This window comes from Xiphophorus couchianus, chromosome 5 (genome assembly GCF_001444195.1).
Source record: "Xiphophorus couchianus chromosome 5, X_couchianus-1.0, whole genome shotgun sequence".
Classification (NCBI taxonomy): Eukaryota; Metazoa; Chordata; class Actinopteri; order Cyprinodontiformes; family Poeciliidae; genus Xiphophorus; species Xiphophorus couchianus.
Window position 1 is genome coordinate 41,223,883 of NC_040232.1, and position 19,856 is coordinate 41,243,738.

The 19,856-nt window shown below is 41.2% G+C and overlaps 2 protein-coding genes, 1 long non-coding RNA gene and 2 other non-coding genes across 6 annotated transcripts in view; 4 read left to right on the forward strand and 1 right to left on the reverse strand.

Annotated features, from left to right (window-relative positions):
- Positions 1-1,291: 1,291 nt before the first annotated feature.
- On the forward strand, positions 1,292-3,953 carry LOC114145520 (uncharacterized). The gene is made up of 4 exons (XR_003595712.1): positions 1,292-1,475; positions 2,788-2,900; positions 3,096-3,146; positions 3,338-3,953. It is a non-coding gene; the product is annotated as an uncharacterized LOC114145520 (long non-coding RNA).
- LOC114145671 (small nucleolar RNA SNORD60) lies at positions 2,942-3,030 on the forward strand. The gene has a single exon (XR_003595757.1). It is a non-coding gene; the product is annotated as a small nucleolar RNA SNORD60 (small nucleolar RNA).
- Positions 3,180-3,268, forward strand: LOC114145669 (small nucleolar RNA SNORD60). Its single transcript, XR_003595755.1, has one exon. It is a non-coding gene; the product is annotated as a small nucleolar RNA SNORD60 (small nucleolar RNA).
- A 771-nt stretch (positions 3,954-4,724) lies between the features above and the next one.
- On the forward strand, positions 4,725-11,452 carry LOC114144853 (guanine nucleotide-binding protein G(I)/G(S)/G(O) subunit gamma-13). Its single transcript, XM_028018060.1, has 3 exons — positions 4,725-5,017; positions 10,628-10,735; positions 11,088-11,452. The coding sequence occupies exons 2-3, from the start codon at positions 10,638-10,640 to the stop codon at positions 11,191-11,193; spliced, it is 204 nt and encodes a 67-aa protein (XP_027873861.1). The 5' UTR covers positions 4,725-5,017; positions 10,628-10,637; the 3' UTR covers positions 11,194-11,452.
- The window catches only part of chtf18 (CTF18, chromosome transmission fidelity factor 18 homolog (S. cerevisiae)), a 37,297-nt gene continuing 28,730 nt past the window's right edge, over positions 11,290-19,856 (reverse strand). For both annotated transcript variants that reach the window (XM_028018055.1, XM_028018054.1), the window contains exons 21-22: positions 15,350-15,419; positions 11,290-11,610 (exon numbers count right to left, since the gene is read on the reverse strand). In XM_028018055.1, coding sequence (XP_027873856.1) covers positions 11,489-11,610; positions 15,350-15,419 — 192 coding nt within the window. In that variant the 3' untranslated portion in view covers positions 11,290-11,488. The remainder of the gene's footprint in view (positions 11,611-15,349; positions 15,420-19,856) is intronic.

The window sequence follows — 19,856 nt, forward strand, 5'->3', positions numbered from 1 at the left end:
AAGTAATATCCAAGTCACTTACCTAATAAATAGTCTGTATTTAAAGTAATCTCAGTGTAAATAGCTTTTCTATTAAAACGATATCCCAAGGTCACATAAGCTGCAAACTGCAAACCTTCTGCCTATGCAGGCTGGCCTGGGAGAATCAGAGAAGCAGCCATGATGCCTGTGGTAACTAAGGAGGAGATGATAACACGTAACTAAGGAGGAGCTGACAACACGTCAGATGGGGAAATCTGTAGACTCAGTAAAGTGTCGGCATCTGCACAAATCTAGCCTTATGGCAAGAATAACTGCCACTGTTAAAATTAATGAAGTGGGTTGTATGACAAACCAAACGTTATCTATCCAGATGAATTGGATAGATAATTCTATCCAATTATAATTCTATCCAAGCCTCCTTGGTTCTATCTATCTATCTGTCTGTCTGTCCGTCTGTCCGTCCGTCCGTCTGTCCATCTGTCTGTCTGTCTAGGTCTGCTTTTATGTAAAAGTGGATTTTGTAAGGTTATTTTAAGAATCTTAAATAAAAAAGTGGGTGTTTTAAATAGTCATACAAGAAGACCTTAAAGTTTAAACGTATTCTGCAGCTCATGTGACCAAACCAGCTGAAGAGGTGAAAAGTTCAGACACTCAACATTATCTTATAAACAACCTTTAGTTGGATAACCCGAAGATCACTAAGTGTTCTTAAAAGATGAGTCTCTGAGAACAGTTCTTAACAATATAGCCAGCTCAACTTAGTTTTCAACAAAGTTGAGCTGAATGACCAAAGTATACAAAATTTGCCACAGTTTCAACAGGTTTTCCAGAGAAACTGAAACCACTTTGAGGTCTTGTTAGGTCATTTAATTAGCTCTACCTCCTTACGAAAATGGAAAATGTATAATAAATAATAAAGACTTTGTGGTATTCTGATTTAGTAATATAATTGTATTAGTTGTGTTACCACCCCCATGCCACTAGAGGCAGTATCAGGCCCGAAAAGATGCCACTAAGGAGCAGGTTTAGAAGTACACAGAAAGCTACAGAATCTGTTAAAATCTGTGAGCTGCGCTGAAGTAAATAAAAGAGAGAAGTTCAAATACATGCTGAGAGTGAAAATCCTTATGAGTTCTTAAAGACGAAGATATATCACAGATTTCAAAAGAAAATAAAAACGGGAGGCTGCGGATAACATAGGAAATAGCGCCCCCTTCACTTCCGAAGTGCAATGGTCTAATGTCCAAATAAGGTATGAGACGGACAGTGTCACACCCTCCCGCCCTTTCTGTTTGTCGCAGCGAGGTCCGAGGGGAGGGGCTTGCTACGGAAGCCAGGAAGTTAACTGCTGTGAGGTAAAAGTTCTTTCTTTTCGCAGCAACATGGAAAGAGAGCGGACCAGTTCCTACAAAGAGCTGTTGGTTTCTGAAGATTTACTACTATATAGTTTTCCTTTCTGCCGTGGGTTACCGCAGTGTATCGACTGTAAACCGGTGAGTATTTTTCACGTGTTCAAGTTTCAAGTCAACGTGGTGTTGGCACGTAGCTGTCCTGCCAGAACGGCTCACACAATGTTATCATGATTACTTTGAAATAATATCTTGTGGTTTCATTTACTTTTAAAATATGGGTTTTAGTGTTTGATATGAAACCCGGTCAACTTCGGTTTTCCTACTTTGATCAAGTTTGATAATGCATTGGCCTAAATTCAATCGCTCTTTCTGTCTACACAATTTAAACCTTAATCTCCACTGGTCAGGGTTTTGAAATGTGTAATCAATAGAACTCATTATGCATAAATGATTCTGTGTTTTGTCTCTTAGCTACTTGCATGCGTACAGCTGCACGCTTAAGACTGGCGACGGCCTTTTAATGTTACACATAACAGAAACCGAGGCCAACTCCTCCAGAAAGGTGAACACCTGAAATAAGAGCCGAGCCGGAGGAAAAGGGGCATTGGAGAAGGTGAGCTGAGTGGAGCCCAGCGCTGGATGGTTTTTTGTAACAGCAGCAGCCGATTAAACTGAAAGTCACAACCTTGACATAATTATGAGTTTTACCGAGAAATCAATAAGAGGCGCCGTGAAAATGGTCGGTTCTGGCTGCAGTGTACACTCCTGATTCACAGGGGGAACAGGTTTCTACAGGGGGAACAGGTTTCCACGGAGGGAACAGGTTTCCACGGAGGGAACAGGTTTCCACGGAGGGAACAGGTTTCCACGGAGGGAACAGGTTTCTACAGGGGGAACAGGTTTCCACGGAGGGAACAGGTTTCCACGGAGGGAACAGGTTTCCACGGAGGGAACAGGTTTCTACAGGAGACTGGAACTGGTAAATGGACCTGACTGGTGCACAGAGGGGAAAATGGGTGCACTACACAATAATAAATAGCAGATTCCAGCTTTTATATCAAAATCAGATGTCTTATCTGAATATATAAACATCAACAAATTAATTTAAAAGCATCTTGTGCAGCACAAAGTTCAGTTTTATATGTTTTGTTTTATCATTAAATAAAAAGTAACTTTTGTTATTTAGTAAATGATCATGCTGAGTTGTACATCATGTCATTTAAAAACGCTCTTTTCTCCAATTATTTCTCCAATTATGGCTGGACTAAAAAAGACAAAGTACTAAATGTCAAAAAGCATTTGTAATATTTTCTGCTGCCTCACATTATTGGGCTCTTGTCAGTATAACTGATCTTATATTTTAAGTTTCTTTATAAAAATGTTATTCTTAGTCAAGTTTTGTTTGAATTGTGTGGCATTAGAAAATCTAGTTTGGTCTCGTTTCTGTTCACAGACTGAGGGATGAGGACGTAAAACAAATATCGCTGTGAACGTGGTCTAAACTGGATGAATTCAATCCAAGGATGATGGTATAATCCCAGGATTTAATCTGCTGTGGATCAGCTGGTGAGTCTGGTGTTCATAAAAACGCCGTCATGGCCGCTTTCAGCCTGTGATGACAAAATGAACTCATTTTTCTGACACCTACTATGAGAGCCTAACCACAGCTCCTGATTCTGACTTTATTCTGAGGCTAGCTTATTAGTGCATTATTTCACTGAGCTGTCACTGTGACATAACTTTGAACAAATGTTTTTACAGGTGAAAATGGGAGTGAAAACTGATGTCTGGATGAAGATGGGTTAGAGAGAGGTTGGTTCATTTGCTGCTGATTGAAACATTTAAAGCCAATGATGACAGAACAAGTTAACTTTTCTGACACCTACTATGAGAGCTGAACCACGGCTCCTGATTCTAACTTGATTCTGAGGCTGCTGGTCTATTTCTTCACTATTTTATACAGATTGTTTTAATTTTAACAGACTTTTGTTCCCCATTAATAGCTTGAAAGCCAGCGCAGAAGACCACCGCTCATTCTGGGACTCCCTTTTATGGTAAACTCTGAAGTTGCATGGAATCAGCAAAGCTAATTCTTGTGAGTGGGGATGAGTTGGGCTGTGATCAGAAGTTCTATTATCAACTTATCCACTTTATAGCTATATTTATACATTTTTCTAGATGGCTCTAGTGAGATTTCTTTCAGAACTAGTGATAAATCTAGTGACCCTTTGAAGCTGTTGCAGCTCAGCTGCAACCTGTCTGTCCTGAGTGAGCAGAGAGTTCGGCCATTAGCCGCTATTAGCTTCTCCTGCTTCCTAACCTTAACCCCAAAATTCACACAGAAACAAAGATACTAAATAACCTATGTACACTGTTTTATCAGCAAAACAGATGATTTGTGGGTTAGTTGCGCTTTAATCTCTTCTGCTCTCATCCTCACTACAGTTCCGACTGAAATTTTATTTGTCTCCTATTGGAATGAAATGGTTTGCATTCAAATCTGATTCTAACAAGCTGATGAAACGAACCCATCGCATGCAGTCTGGAATGATCTGATCTGAAGAAGAACCTTTTTGTTCAGTTGTATTTGCTGAATAAACCACTGAACTTTGTATAAAATGCTTTGTGGATTTTTTTCTTAATTTTAAAGTTTGCTTCTAGTGGGGCTTTATATATTTTCAACTTATTGATTAGTAAAAAGCTTGTTCTGAGTCTTGCAGGGGTCAATCAAAACTGAACTGTGAACAATTCTGTCAGTGTAAAAAATATATATATACATTTTATATTTAGGCATTAAAGAGGGGCTAAGAATGAAACGGTGGAAAGTTATGCATTTTAATCTTAATTATGCTTTTGCCCCTTCAAACATCTGAGTAATGGGGCAAACCTTCCTCAGGTCCATGTTAGCCACTGGTAGATGATGGAATTGCTTCACTGGAGTGAAGCAATTCCACCGCCTCTCGCATGAGACATTTCATGCGAGGCGGGGTCACCCTGGACAGGTCGCCAGGCCATCACATGGCAACACACAGACAGATCAATTCTCTCTAAATTCTGCTTAGGTGCAGTTGTTTGTCCTGTCTAACAGTCATGTTTTTGGACTGTGGGAGGAAGCCGGAGTACCCGGAGAAGCTACGCATGCACAGGGAGAACATGGAAACTCCATGCAGAAAGAACCTGGTCCGGGAATCGAACCCAGAACCTTCTTGCAAGGCAACAGTGCTACCAACTGCACCACTGAGTAGCCTTGAGTCAGTATTCATAAAAAAATGACTTAAGAATAAAGTATTAAAGCAACTATTTCTCATTCTCCTGGAGGTCTCAGGGAGCCTGTCCTGTATTACCAGCCTCATTAGAAGAGAAAAGGAAATTCCTGCTTGTTCTCCCTCTGGCTCGTCCTGATTTGCCTGACTTGCCAGCCGGGATTTGCATACAGGTGTCCTGAGCCCCGTTTGATAGTCAAACCAGGCAGCTCCTCTTTCTCACTCTCCGCGCTGCGCAGCCCGCATCCAGTCGCTGTGTGAGAGGAGCGCAGGGGAGTGCCGACCGACAAACACCTATTAGCCGCCTACGCCTCCTCTTCTCTCGCAGTAGCCGGAGAGAAGCCACTTTCAGCCGATACTGTCGCCGTTGAAGCCCGATCAGCGTCCTCCATCCACCGGTCCTCCCCGGCAGGCCGGAAGGTAAGACTGCGGCCATCCATTATTGTGGCGATATGTCAGCCTGGGATGCTGTGGTTTATCACAGGCCTCCTCCTACACCCGAGTTATCCCACAGAGCAGCAAACACGTATTTATAGATGGAAAGTGGTCAGCATCTCAGCTTTCTGGAGAATGGAGACAGCGGGCCAACATGGATCCATGAAAACAGATGAAGCCTCTAAACAGGAAGACCAATTTCATGTATGGTTTCCTCCTGTTTTATCGCGACTGAAATATATCGCGTGATAAGGCGGAATGATAAAAAACAATGCAATTAAATATTAAGCGTAAAAATGATTAAAGTTGATAAAATAGGGAATACGCTTGTAAAATAAAATAAAGATAACTTCACTGTATGTAGCAGGGCTCGTAGAGCTGAGCCTGTGTATAGATATTTTACAGGTGAAGCCGCTGAGATGTGGCTCAAGCATAACGAACCATACACAGTACAATACATGCAAGTATTGTGATGAAAATGGATCTCAAGATGTGCAGAAAGTTTTGACATATTGAAACATTTCAGTACAATTTGCTTTATTCAGATTTGTATGCTGTATATGTAATAGCACATACAGTGCCATCGGAGCTGTATGCTGGCTTTAAAATGAGTTCATTTTTGAACATTTACATTTTTAGTTTGAGAAAACAAAAGTGTGGAAAATCTAAACATAAGGAAATAACTAGTTGTTCTGCAAATATCATAGGGCAAAGTCTTTCAGATGGATGGATGTCTACATGCGGAGAGAAGGATTTTAAATGCTTTACATATTTAAAACCCTAGAGGTTTTTAAAGATTTCTTTCTGAGGAATGAGCAGATTGAATTTGTGTGGTGAACCATTTCTGTACTGACTGAGCCTCGCGTTCCAATCATTTTCCTGCTGAAATACCCGCCACACTTGATTTAACAAGTTGCGATATTCCAAACTGTTCATGATCCAACGCATTCTAATGCGTTGATAATTCTATTTTTTTAGCTATTAGTGCCTTAATAATTTTGTAAAAAGCTGAACATTGCTTAAGATTGCGCCATCAAGCCGCCCCATGTTTCCACTGGGAATTTGATGACTTGTTTTTAGTGATGATAGAGTCTAAAGTTGAAAACCATTCATGCCATAACCTTCTAATCTTTTGCTCCTTCCGAGGAGTCGCTATGGAATTCTACTTGAAACTCTGGATCGCCCCACAAAGATTACTTTAAGCCTAAATCTGCCAGACATATGAATAATTTGGAGTTTAAGTGGAGCTCCATAAGATGACTGATGGGTCACTTGTCAAAGTAAATGATGGTACAACTCTCAGCTCATGTCTGATCACACAGATCCAGTGAGGAAGGATAAAAAGTATGTTGTTCCTTTTATTGAGGACTACAAAAATTTTAGAATTACAAAACATGAAACTTTGTCCATGCTGCTCAACTCCTTCAATTCATCTTAACTCTGTGAAAATCAAAGACAAAAAACCAGCACCTGTTGTATGTATGCATTGATTTTAAACATACGGCTTCTTGATCAAAATCAATCAATCAATCAAATTTTATTTGTATAGCACATTTCAGCAGCAAGGCATTTCAAAGTGCTTTACATCATTACAAACACAGAAACACAATGCAACATAGAATCAATAATCAAAACATCACACTAAGTCAAGTTCCATCAATAAATTTGTAATTGATTACATTTCAAATACAATCCTAAACAGGTGGGTTTTTAGTCCATAGAAGGTTTACCTGTTACACTCCGACTGTGTTATATGGAACAAAATACCTGTTGCTATTTTTATTCCCACTCACTCTCACAATCACACAGTTTAAAACGATGTAGACGCATTTTAATGGGCTTCTGGCACAAGGCTCCGTACACCTCTTTCACGGAATTTCAAGCAGGGACTCCTTCGTCCCTCACGGATTTTTGTACAATTTCAACATAGAATCAACAATCAGACCATGACATTAAGTCAAGTTCCATCCATAAACTTGATTACACTTCAAATACCATTCTAAACAGGTGGGTTTTTAGTTGAGATTTAAAAGAAGTCAGTGTTTCAGCTGTTTTACAGTTTTCTGGAAGTTTGTTCCAAATTTGTGTTGCATAGATGCTGAAAGCTGCTTCTCCTTGTTTGGTTCTGATTCTGGGGATGCAGAGCAGAACCAGAACCAGAAGACCTGAGAGGTCTGGAAGGTTGATACAACAACAGCAGATCTTGAATGTATTGTGGTGCTAAGCTGTTCAGTGATTTATAAACTAACAACAGTATTTTAAAGTCTATTCTTTGAGCTACAGGGAGCCAGTGGAGGGACTTTAAAACTTGTGATGTGCTCTATCTTCCTGGTTTTAGTGAGAACGCCAGCAGCAGCGTTCTGGATCAGCTGCAGCTGTTTGATTGATTTGTTGGACAGACCTGTGAAGACACTGTTGCAATAATCAATACGACTGAAGATAAACACATGAATGAGTTTCTCTAGATCTGGCTGAGACATTAGTCCTTTAATCCTGGAAATGTTCTTCAGGTGATAGAAGGCCAGCTTTGTGACTGTCTTTATGTGGCTCTGGAGGTTCAGGTCAGAGTCCATCACTACTCCCAGGTTTCAGGCCTGATTGCTGGTTTTCAGTTGTAATAACTAAAGCTGTGCATTGACTCTAGATCTATAACTCTAGATCGTTCCTCTTTAGGTCCAAAAACAATAACTTCAGTTTTGTTTCTGTTCAGCTGGAGAAAGTTTTGGCACATCCACACATTTATCTGTTCTAAGCATCTGTTCAGTGATTGGATGGGCTCTGAGTCACCTGGTGACATCGTAATGTAGAGCTGTGTGCCATCTGCATAGTTATGGTAGCTAACTATGCAGTGGGAGTACCCCACATGTGACCTTTGACCTCTTTGATGAAAAGTTTCCAATTGAAACAAAGAAATCCCTGTTCTTTATGTAAGATTCAAACCAGTTAAGCACTGGACCGGAGAGTCCGACCCAACTCTCCAGTCGATTCAGTAATATGTCATGGTCAACAGTGTCAAAAGCTGCACTGAGGTCCAACAGAACCAGCACTGTGGTTCTCCCACAGTCAGTATTTATATGGATATCATTGAACACTTTGACTAGGCCAGTCTCTGTGCTGTGGTGAGCACGAAAACCAGACTGGAAGGAGTCAAAGCGGTTGGTTATAGTTAGGAAGCTAGTTAATTGTTTACACACAGCTTTTTCAATAACTTTGCTGATGAATGGGAGGTTGGAGATCAGCCTGTAATTCTGCATTATTGATTTGTCCAGATTGGATTTTTTTATAAGTGGTTTGATTACTGCTGTTTTCAGAGCCTGGGGGAAAACGCCTGATGAGAGCAATGAGTTACTATTTGGATCAGATCAGTAACAATAACAGGCAGGACTTTCTTAAAGAAATGTGTGGGTAAAACATCCAGACAGCAGGAACTGGAGCTTATTGACTTATAATTTCCTGTAAGGTTTTATAATTAAGTAGTTGAAATTGGGTCATTTTTCCTGTATTTGTTTTGTTTGGGCACAGCATTGGTACTGACTTTATAGTGGATGTGCAGATTAATCCTCTGATTTTATTAATTTTCTCTGAAAAGAAGCTGGAAAACTGGTTGCAGGCGGCAATACATTGGAATTCAGGCGGTAACGTCACAGGAGGGTTTGTGATTCTGTCAACTGTTGCAAATAAAGCTTGAGCATTGTCAATGTTTTTGTTTATGATATCTGCAAAGAAAGCCTCTCTTGCATGTTTTAGTGTTAAATGATAGTTACGTAGTCTTTCTTTATAGATGTCATAATGAACGTGAAGTTGAGTTTTACGCCATTTTTGTTCTGCTCTACGGCAGAGTTGTCTTGCAGATCTAACTGTGCATTTCTCCATGGAGATTTCTTCCTACCAGACACAACCTTCATTTTAATTGGGGCAATGGAATCAATGATATCTGAAACTTTAGACTGAAAATCATTTACCAACTTATCTACATCATTACAGCTTAAGGGTGAGGAAGAGGAGTAGATTTGATTAAATGTTTCTGCTGTGTTTTCAGTGAGAGAACGTTTTGTGATGGTTGCTGTTTGTATAAGTGGGTTAAAGAATAAAGAACTTTCAAAGATAACAGCGAAGTGATGCGACAGGCGACATCAGTTACAGAGACATTGGAAATATTCACACCCTTACTGATAACCAGGTCCAGTGTGTGTCCTTGAGTGTGTGTTGCTTGTTTGACATGTTGTGTTAGACCAAAAGTCTCTAAAATATTAGCGAGCTTTTTTGCCCCTCTGTCTTGGGGGTTGTCAACACGAGACACCCTAGGTTGCAGTTCGATGATCGACTTTGTCATTAGATCTGCGGCCATGTTTTGGACACGAGGGTGAAGAGGTGTGTGGAGCTGTCCACTGATCCACTACCTGGTGGTGAGTTGGGAGGATGCCGGTCAGATCTGGCAGGCCCAAACGTGTCGTGAGGGTCTGCTGGGAACGTATGGCAGAGTCTGATGTGAGACGGAGATTTAACTCCCATCTCCAGCAGAACTTTGAACATGTTCTCGGGGGTCGTGGGGAACATTGAGTCTGAGTGGATCATGTTCTGCGCTTCCATTGTCGAAGTGGCTTATCAGAGCTGTGGCCGCAAGGTTGTCGGTGCCTGTCACGGCAGCAACCAGTTGGTGGACACCTTCAATGAGGGATGCTGTTAGACTGAAGAAGGAGTCCTATCGGGCCTGTGGGACTCCGGAAACAGCTGATGGGTACTGGCGGGCGAAGCGGCATGCGGCTTGGGTGGTTGCTGAGGTAAAAACCTGGACCATGGGAGGATTTTGGAGCGGCCATGGAGAAAGACTTCCGTACGGCTTCGAGGCGATTCTGGTCCACCATCCGGCGCCTCAGGAGGGGGAAGCAGCACCAACACTGTTTACAGTGGGGATGGTGTGCTGCTGACCTCGACCTGGGACATTGTGGGCCGGTGGGCAGAATACTTCGAAGACCTCCTCAATCCCACCAACATGCCTTCCATTGAGGAAGCTGAGCCTGGGGACTCTGGGTTGGGCTCTCCAATCTTTGGGGACGAGGTCGCCGAGGTGGTTAAAAAGCTCCTCGGTGGCAGGGGCCCAGGGGTGGATGAGATCCACCCGGAGTTCTGGATGTTGTAGGGTTGTGTTGGCTGACGCGACTCTGCAATATCGCATGAACATCGGGGCAAGTCCCCCTGGATTGGCAGACTGGGGACGTCACACACACACACTGTTCAAAAAGGGGGGGGACCACAGGGTGTGCTCCAATTACAGAGGAGTCACACTATTAAGCCTCCCTGGCAAGGTCTATTCAGAGATCCTGGAGAGGAGGGTCCATTGGACAGTCGAACCTCATAGTCGGGAAGAGCAGGGTGGTTTTCGTCCTGGTCGTGGAACACTGGACCAGCTGTGGTCCAGCTGGCCCAGGACCCCAGCAGGGTGGCTGAGAGAGAGGGAAGTCTTGTCTAAGGGTTAAGGTTGTGTGACAAAATGCAGCAGGATTCAACTGGCTTGAATAGCTAGACTGAGTGTGTTTTGAATATTTAAGTGACTAGCTACTGTTTCAAATGTTCTTGTGTGTGTGTGTACCACAGCAACTGCATCATGGCAGAGTTGGACGTCCCACAGATGAAGAGAGAAGTGGAAAGTCTTCAGTATCAACTGGCGATCAACAGAGAAAAATCCTCCATTACTGTAACGGAGTGAGTGGAGCATGAACTGTCTCTCTCTCTCGCACACATACACATATGTTTGCGTGGCTATCTTTGTGGGAACTTTCCATTGACTTCCATTCATTTCTACATCCTAAACTTTACCCTAACCTTACCCATTACATACCTAACCAAAACTCAATTCACACCTTAGTCCTAAATCTCACCCCTGACCCAAAAACAATTTTTCCCTTGTGGGCTTTGGTCCCCACAACATAGTATGTGTCAGGAAAATGGTCCCCACAAGGTATTACAAACAAAGAAAACCACACACACACACACACACACCTCTCTGCCATTCTGGAATAAATTCGCTCATGGTAATGATGGTTTGTTTCCGCAGGCTGGTGAAGTGGATTGAAGGCTGTGTTTGTGAAGATCCATTTCTGAACCCTGAGCTTATGCGAGCCAACCCCTGGGTAGAAAAGGGCAAGTGTGTGATCCTCTAGTGGTCACACACACAATCAAAGATGTATATAATCTGAAAAAACAAAAAGCATGCACTCTCACACCGCCTTGCTGCATGAATTCACTCCCAAAAATCATTGCTTTAATTTCTGTTTATTTATTTGGAGATTTCTGGATGCTGTTGCTTGATGTGTCAGACTGAGTGTGCAACATGGAACATCTTTCCTTGGGTCTCGCAATGTTCTTTTTTTTTGGCTTTTTGCACTGTCAATCCAAATAAAGACTGTTTGAATTAACAAAGCATGTTGATGTCGATCCATTCATGCAGGAGGAGTGCTACTGAAGCTCTCTGATGTAAACATTGCGTCTGACCGCATTGGACATGCCTTCGTTGAAACGGAACCACACATCACTGTTTCCCACGGCTGTTCCCATCGCAACAACAGCACACTTCTCACCTATAGGGACAGGAAACATCTTTTAAACATCAACTCTAACGTAGCAAATCACAGACTACCAAAAGAAACTCCAAAATGAGGCATTTAGCCACAAAAATGATCTGTCTGAGTACGGCAACTGACAGGAACAATGTCCCACTCCATGAAATCTGCTGAGGGTAAAATTATTCAAGAACTGGCTGACAGCCCAAAATGAATGCTGACCTCTTTCTGTCTAAGCATGTTAACACAAACCTGCATGCTGCAGAGCAACGATCTGTTAAGACTGCTTTAATGGGGGGTGCTGTGGTGGCGCAGGGGTTAAGCACAACCCATGTATGGAGGCCTTAGTGCTCGACACAGCCGTCGCAGGTTCGATTCCGGCCTGGCAATCTTTGCCTTGCCCCCTTTCTCATTACCAACTTTTCTGTCAATTAACTATCAAATAAAGGCCACTAGAGCCAATAAAACCTTTTTTTTTAAAATACTGCTTTAATGGCCAGACTGGGTGATGAGCAGTTACTCAGGTCATTTATTTACAGTAAATCTAAATTGTTGGTGATGACACACAACACTTGAATTAAAAGAGGGCTGTGATTTCTTTTGTTAGATTTTCTTTTTATATCACTATGTGTTGACTTTGTAAGCCCAAAAACTTAAAAACAATAAATTATCAAAATATAGAAATATCATAGACATGTCAAACTGTGATAAAATAAAACTGAATGAAATGGAACCCAAACCAGACAGCTTTCCATTTAATGGCTTAGAAGTAAACCAGGACAGATCACAGGTTTCATTCAAATCCAGTAAGTTTAGCTCCAGTTTTATGAAAGTAAATATGTCACCAGGATTTGAATTAAAAAAAAATACCACTGAAATTGTAATGTTACTCTTTCAGTGTTAAAATATATTCAGAATACATTTTTAACCTAGTGGCTGGTTGTTGGAATCTGACATCCATTGCTAATGTCTGTGACCTGAAGTAACCTTTTTACACTGAATTTTTAGACATTGAATTCAGACAGCAAAATTGAACCAATTGAATCTGAAAAGACTGAAAATATTGCAATAAAATTTTGAAAAGTAGAATTTTTTTTATATGTCAAATTTTTTAACACTGAAAAGTTGAACAGCTATTGAAAATTAGATCACTTCGAAATAGCAATGTGAATTTTTAGCTTGAAGTGAAAATAAATAAAATTTCAACCATGTAAAAATAATAATGAACCTTTTTCATGTTAAAAATGTATTCTGGATATATTTTAACACCGAAAGAGTAACATTAAAATTTCAGTGGCAACTAGACTTTCAACTGATTCAATATTCTACAAGATTGAATATCCATCCCCTTTTTCTGGGTCTGATTCAGGATTTCAATATCTGGGGGGAGATATAAGGCCTAATGTGGGGACTTGCTGAAAAATAATCTTGCTAAAGTACAAAAAAATATTAAAAGATTTTACTAGATGGATAAACCTGCCAATTTCATGGATGGGGAGAATAAGTCTCATAAAGATGAACATCCTGTCAAGATTACTTTACCCAATGCAATTGTTATCAATCTATATTTCTAAGCTAGCTAAAAAAATTGAAAGGGACTTTTCTAAATTTATATGGCAAGAGAAAACACCAAGGTTGAGTATGAGAACTCTGCAACTGCCAAAGGTTAAAGGGGGTTTGTCCTTCCCTAACATTAAACATTATGACTGGGCTTATTATGGCAAAAATCATTAATGAGTGGCTTCACAATTATTTTAAAGGCCAGGAAGCACCTTTTGAAAAGAAGGCATGTAAACCTTCAATTTATTAGGAGAGCTTACAAGCATAAAAAATTCCTGTTTGAAGAGGGAGGATAAATACAGCGAAAAGTTGGCAAGAACAATTCTGATGGTAGGAAGGATTCTCTTGCCTATATTACACAATAAAGACTTCCTCCCACAGGGGTGTTCAGCAGTATTTGGAAACTGGCACAAAAAATGCATCAAAATAATAGCAGATCTATTTGATAATAACATATTGATGACCTTTGCCCAGCTTCAAAATAAATTTGGCCTCTCATCCAAGGATTTCTATGCCTACCTACAAATTCGTCACTTTGTAGCATCTGGCTGCCCCAGGACCCTTGCACACTTCCAGAGCCAACAGAAAAGCTCCTTAACAAGTTTACCTTAAATACAGGTTTTATTTCGAGATTATATGTTTTACAAGGAAGTGTTTCTTTTGTTAGAAATGTCCGCAGACATTGGGAGGAGGATCGGGGAAAAGTCTGTAGGGAAGAGGTTTGGGAGAACTGCTTTAAATTATCCCATTCTTTGATAATAATCTCTAGTACCTTTATATTTATCTACTTATATATTTTTTCTTTTATTTAATTACTTTGTTTCATTATTTTAGATAAGATAGATAAGTTAGGTAAGATTTATTTGTCATTGTCATCAACAGATTACAACGAGATTAAGATTTGCTCGACTCGAGTTAAGATGCAGGTTATGTGTATATACGTAATATGCCAAGATAAAGAAATGAATAGTACAAAATGAGAAATAAACTTAGACATCAGAAGATGGTTGCAGCGCCTGGAGGTGTCGCAACAGAATGTAGATTTATAACAAAGTGGTGTCAAGAGCAGAAGTTCTTATGCCTTTGAATTTAGTGCCATGATTGCCATCAGGTAAAAACTGTTTTTTAGGCGATTAGTCCTGGTTTTTATTGCTCTGCATCTCTTGCCTGATGGCAGCAGCTGGAAGAGACCATGGCCAGGGTGTGAAGAGTCATTTAAAATGTCCAAAACTTTCTTGTAGAGCCTGGAAGTGTAAATCTGTTCCATAGTGGGGAGGCGGCAGCCTATGGTTCTCTCTGCTGCCCTAACAAACCTCTGGAGCGCCTTCTTGTCCGTGTTTCCTTCTTCATTCCAGGTTTTTTTTTTTTTTTTCATTTAAGCGCGGCATAGTCAGTTTATATCATAACTACACCTGCTCTGTGTTATGTTGGTTCTGTTTTTGAAAATAAATAAAAATGAGTTAAACAAAATTTTAGTGGAATTTTGTTATTCAAATCCTGATGATCCATATTTACTTTCATACAGTTTTCTCCCAAATGTCTCCATCTGCTTTGGATGGACACCTGGACTAGGTCTCGTCAGTGAAAACAAGACTTAAGTTTAGCATAAAATAAGTCAGGGAACAATGATGAAAATCCAAGGTTAACTGTGTCTTTGAAGGACACCAGCAGATAAAATGTAGTGATCAGCCAAGGCAGCAGGACACTCAGGATTAGGAGCTGTGCTGTTCCAGCGTAATCACCCTGTTGATCGACTGTTTTCAGGGTTTCAGTTAGAAGCTTTAAGTGCCAGAACCACTCAGTGCAGAACCTGGGCCAGAGACAGCACTAACAAAACTAACTGAGTGGTTCAATAACTGCACAGAAAGTCTCCTCAATATATACTCAAACTACACTATTTAGCACAGAAATGTGTTAACCGCTGTCATTATTTCTCATCATATTTTCAATAGGATTCTGCAGCCATTCTGATAATACAGCAGCAAAGAGTACTCTGTAATCTAATTTATTTAATAAATTAAGTTATCTTTGGATGTCTATATTTGTAAAATGGATCTGAAGCCCTTTGAGAGGCAAAATGTACTTTTAATGTCATTTCTTTGGTGAGTTTACAGCATACCACAATTAGAACCATCACACACTTTATCAGCTGTGGTTTGAGTGAAGTTGTGATGATGTGACTTTGCACACACAGTACCTGAATCTGAGGACAGCAGGGGCCTCTGAGGTCTGGGGCCGACGGCTCGACCAAAGAAATCCACCTCCGGCTGCAAAACAGAGGGTGGGGGAGGAGTTAAAGCTGGGTGAGAAGAAAGTAAAACAGGTCAGAGTCAGGGAACACACGACATCTTTTTTATTAGCCTAATTTCACCATCAGGGGCCGCATTCCCAGGGGCTCCTCGTTACCCTCATTTCTGCCCTCTAGAGGCTCAACTATGTCATTACTCAACCGAGAAAATTACAGGCTGTGGTTTCCAGTCCAGCTGTTGAGCTCTGTACATCCTAAAGGTGAAGTAGTGCAGTTCTGCGTTGCTGTTGAGTTTTATCATCAGCATGTTCAATGCTGAAGCTGGCTTCTGATGGGTCGGTGTGGTAAAGGGACGTTTGACTTTTCTAGCTGCATCTGGATCACCTACTGGCTCTAAATCAAATCAGGATCATCTATAGGAAACATTAAACAGATTCTCCTACGTGTTAATTTTGCCAATTTTATACTGATAGTAACAATTCAAAATGTACCACTGGTCCACTGGATTTTTTGAAGTAAATGGTAAATAGTCGTGTACCGGACATTCTAAAGAACTTTATGCTTTTATGAAGATGTTGATTTCATTTCCCAGCAGAACTCTGGACCAGCCTGAAGTAAATGACCTTGGAGCTCCTGTTCTCGATTGTCCAGCAAACTGACCTGACCTGAATGTCTCGCAGAGTTTCCAAAGCGTTACCAAGAGGAAGATGAGATACACCAGAGCCAACAAGTCACATGACCTGAAGGCAGCTATCAAAACAACCTGGACTTCCTGAACCTCAGCAGAACCACAGGCTGATTGCCTCTATACCAGGGGTCTCAAACTCAATTTACCCGGGGGCTGCTGGAGGTAGAGTCTGGGTGAGGCTGGGCCGCATTCACACACACGGTCTCCTCAGCCGAACCTTTCTGATTGCCAATTACCATATTTGGCCGTAGTCAGGCGCTGTAACAGCCGTAATTGTGTAGTGTCTCTTTAAGATACTCTAGTATTGCTAATGATGTCAGAAGTATGCGCCACGGCTTCTCTGTAGAGAGCGTGGGAGAAACGTGCTAGACGGACATGTTAGCTCCCTAACTTTTTAGTAATGTTACGGGTTGTTTGGACGCTGCTCAATTTTCATGTCTGATAATATAGCAGCTGTTCAACCGGGCTTTGTAAGGTTGGTGAAGAGCGTATTTATTAAAGGACAACACTGGGGAATTCCCAGTACCAGTGTGGTTGTGAGTTTTTGACCGTCCTGACGAATCTGCCGCCTCCTCTCCTCCCTTAAACACAACCCAAGCGTTACAGCGCCTAACCTTAATTACGTTACACTGATCAGCAACTTCCGGGTCTAGACTGGATGCTGAAGCACGTCAAGCGGGAGCGGCCGCGGAAATTGCGCATGTACTGCATGCAAATAATGACAAATAGAAAATGCAAATAGGGATGTGCTGTGGTGGCGCAGGGGTTAAGCACAACCCACACAAGGAGGCCTTAGTCCTTGTCCCGGCTGTCGCAGGTTCGATTCCCCGCCTGGCAACCTTTGCCGCATGTCTTCCCCCTTCTCTCATTACCCACTTTCCTGTCAATTAACTATCAAATAAAGGCCACTAGAGCCAATAAAACCTTTTTAAAAAAAAGAAAAAGCAAATAGGCCCGGCCGATGTCCCGCCCCTGAGAGCAATATACTCCACCGTGATTGGTAAGTTCGTTCAGCTCCGCACAAAACACTGAAAAGTGCCAATTATATCAAACTCGCGGGCCGCACTAACATTAAACTTTCATATTAAGGCGGGGGCCACAAACTATCGTCCCGAGGGCTGCAGTTGGCCCGCGGGCCGCGAGTTTGAGACCCCTGCTCTATACCATGCCGCATTAATCCAGTAATTCATGCAGAAGTATGGAGTGCACAGAAATGAACATACACTTGCCAAAAGTATTCACTCACCTGCCATGACTCATATGAGCTTAAGTGACATCCCATTCCTAAGCTATAGGGTTCAATATGACGCTGGTCCACCTTTGCAGCTAGAGCAGCTTCAACTCTTCTGGGAAGGCTGTCTACAAGGTTTAAGAGTGTGTTTATGGAGATTTTTGACCATTCTTCCAAGCCCAGCTCCTGAAAAACAACCCCACACCATAATCCCCCCTCCACCAAACTTTACCCTTGGTACAATGCAGTCAGACTACTACCGTTCTCCTGGCAACTGCCAAACCTAGACTCGCCCATCAGATTGCCAGATGGAGAAGCGCAATTCGTCACTCCAGAGAACGCACCTGCACTGCTTTAGAGTCCAGTAGCAGCGTGCTTTACACCACTGCATCCGAAGCTTTGCATTGAATGCAGCTGGTCCACCATGGAAGCCCATTCCATGAAGTTCTCTGCGCACTGTTCTTGAGCTAATCTGAAGGCGTCATGAAGTTACGAGGTCTGTAGTGTACTTTGTGGCTTAGTTCCATTTGTTGCAATGGAAGTGCTTGTTTCAGCCAAGCACTTCCATTTTCTTATAATACAGCTGACAGTTGACTGTGTGGAATATTTAAGATCGAGGAAATTTCACCTGTGGATTTGTTGCACAGGTGGCATCCTAACACAGTTCCATGCTGGAATTCACCAAGCTCCTACTTTCATTAGTACAAGCCTTAGGTTTCAGTCTACTTTTCCATATATTCAGTTTTTTGAGCAGTAATTGCCTATTTCTATTTAAAACAAAAGGTCAGCAAACAGCCACCAAAATCTGATCAGATTAAAACTCTTTTAGAAAATCAAAAATAAAAACTGTATTTTAAATGTTAATAATAATAGGGGGTAATAATGCCCCCGGACAACTACTCTGGTTCTGGTTGATGAATACGGAAATGGTTCTGTTCGTTCGTTCTTCTCTGACCAGCTTCAGTGTTGAGAAGGGTTTGTGAATCTGAGTTGGCAGCAATTGCTTCAGAGTGCCTGATCAGAACACTTCTAAATATTCAGATGAAGGTAGAACAAAGAAAGAGGAGTCTAAATCAAAGTTCACTCTTCATACTGAAAAGTTGCCAGAATGAAAAGGTGGCCTTGGTGAAACCACATACTTTCATATATGACAGTATGTGTGTGTGGTTTCTGTAAGAAAGCAGAATAATACTAATTAATTATAACCAAAGTTATAACATAAACATAAAAGTACAGTGAAGCTGTACTTAAATACACTGTAGAGCTAAATCAGTTGGCATATTGGTTCAGTCTGGTTAACTAACTAAACTTGAAGTTGGTTAATTATGAATTAACACAGAGCATGCAGCTTTACAACAAGGGCACATTAACACAGGGGTGGCGACCATGCAGCATGCAGCACATGAAATTTTGTTAAGCTGGCGCTACAAGTCTCCAGTAGTTGTCAGTCTAACAGGAGAGACTTTAGGTGATAGATGGAAGCTGAATCATTTAAGAATAAAATCTATTTCCATGGTAGCAGCTTTCCTCAACAGTATTTCTGTCACCTGCATAATTTCAGATCGGTGCGCCACATCCAAGCTCAGAGGATTGTGAAGCATAGGTGGGAGTTAAGCAGAGCGAGCTGCTGCTGCTGCTACAGAAATAATAAGATAGAAGCAAGTCAGAGTTTGCGCAGCAGGCTGTGGTGTCGCTAAAGAGAAAAACAAACCAGTTCTGATCTCATTAACACAATCAATAGTGTGCGCATCGCGGTGACGCGCAGAGTGGAAGGTTCATGGATTTCAGATATGGAGTGATTTTTTTTAAAGGCAAAATAAATAAATAAATAAATAAATAAAAAACAGAACCAAAGTGAGAAAAATCGGAAAGAAACAGAGACTCGTGTGATAGTTTTAATCAATAATATTTGAGTGAGGTTTAATTTGTATTAATGCTTGAAGTTGTGTTTATATTAATAATAATAATCATAATACTTTATTGATCCCCTAAAGGGGGAAATTTAGACTATTGAGCAGGGGTGTCTCCAGGAAGTTTTAAAAGAGGGCTAAAATGGGACAAGAGACAATTTTGGGGTGTTACAAAATCATGTTTAAAGTACAGTGTAAAATATGCAAATGGTAGATGTTACCACAATACTCTCAAATAGATCTGAGCCATGCGAGTAAATTGTCCTACATGTTTCAAAAATGTCCTGCATGAGACACCACATCCACAAATTTGGCAGACAGAGCTCAACAGTTTTATGTTTGTCCGTGAATGACTTTTCACTGACACACATGTGAAGGAGTTGCTTTGAGTAGCTATAACTGAGTACAAACCAAATCTAAAGACACTTGCAAAAAAAAAAAAAAAAACACTGAACTGTCAGGTGTCTCACTAAGGCCTTACGGACTAAGAAGAAAACTGTTTCAGCAGGTAATGTGATATAAAGCTAATCTTGAAATTGTTGTGTGGCTCTTTACTGTGAGATCATGAGCTTTATTTGGCTCTTATTGCTGAACTGGTTCACCACCCCTGCATTAACATTATCATTC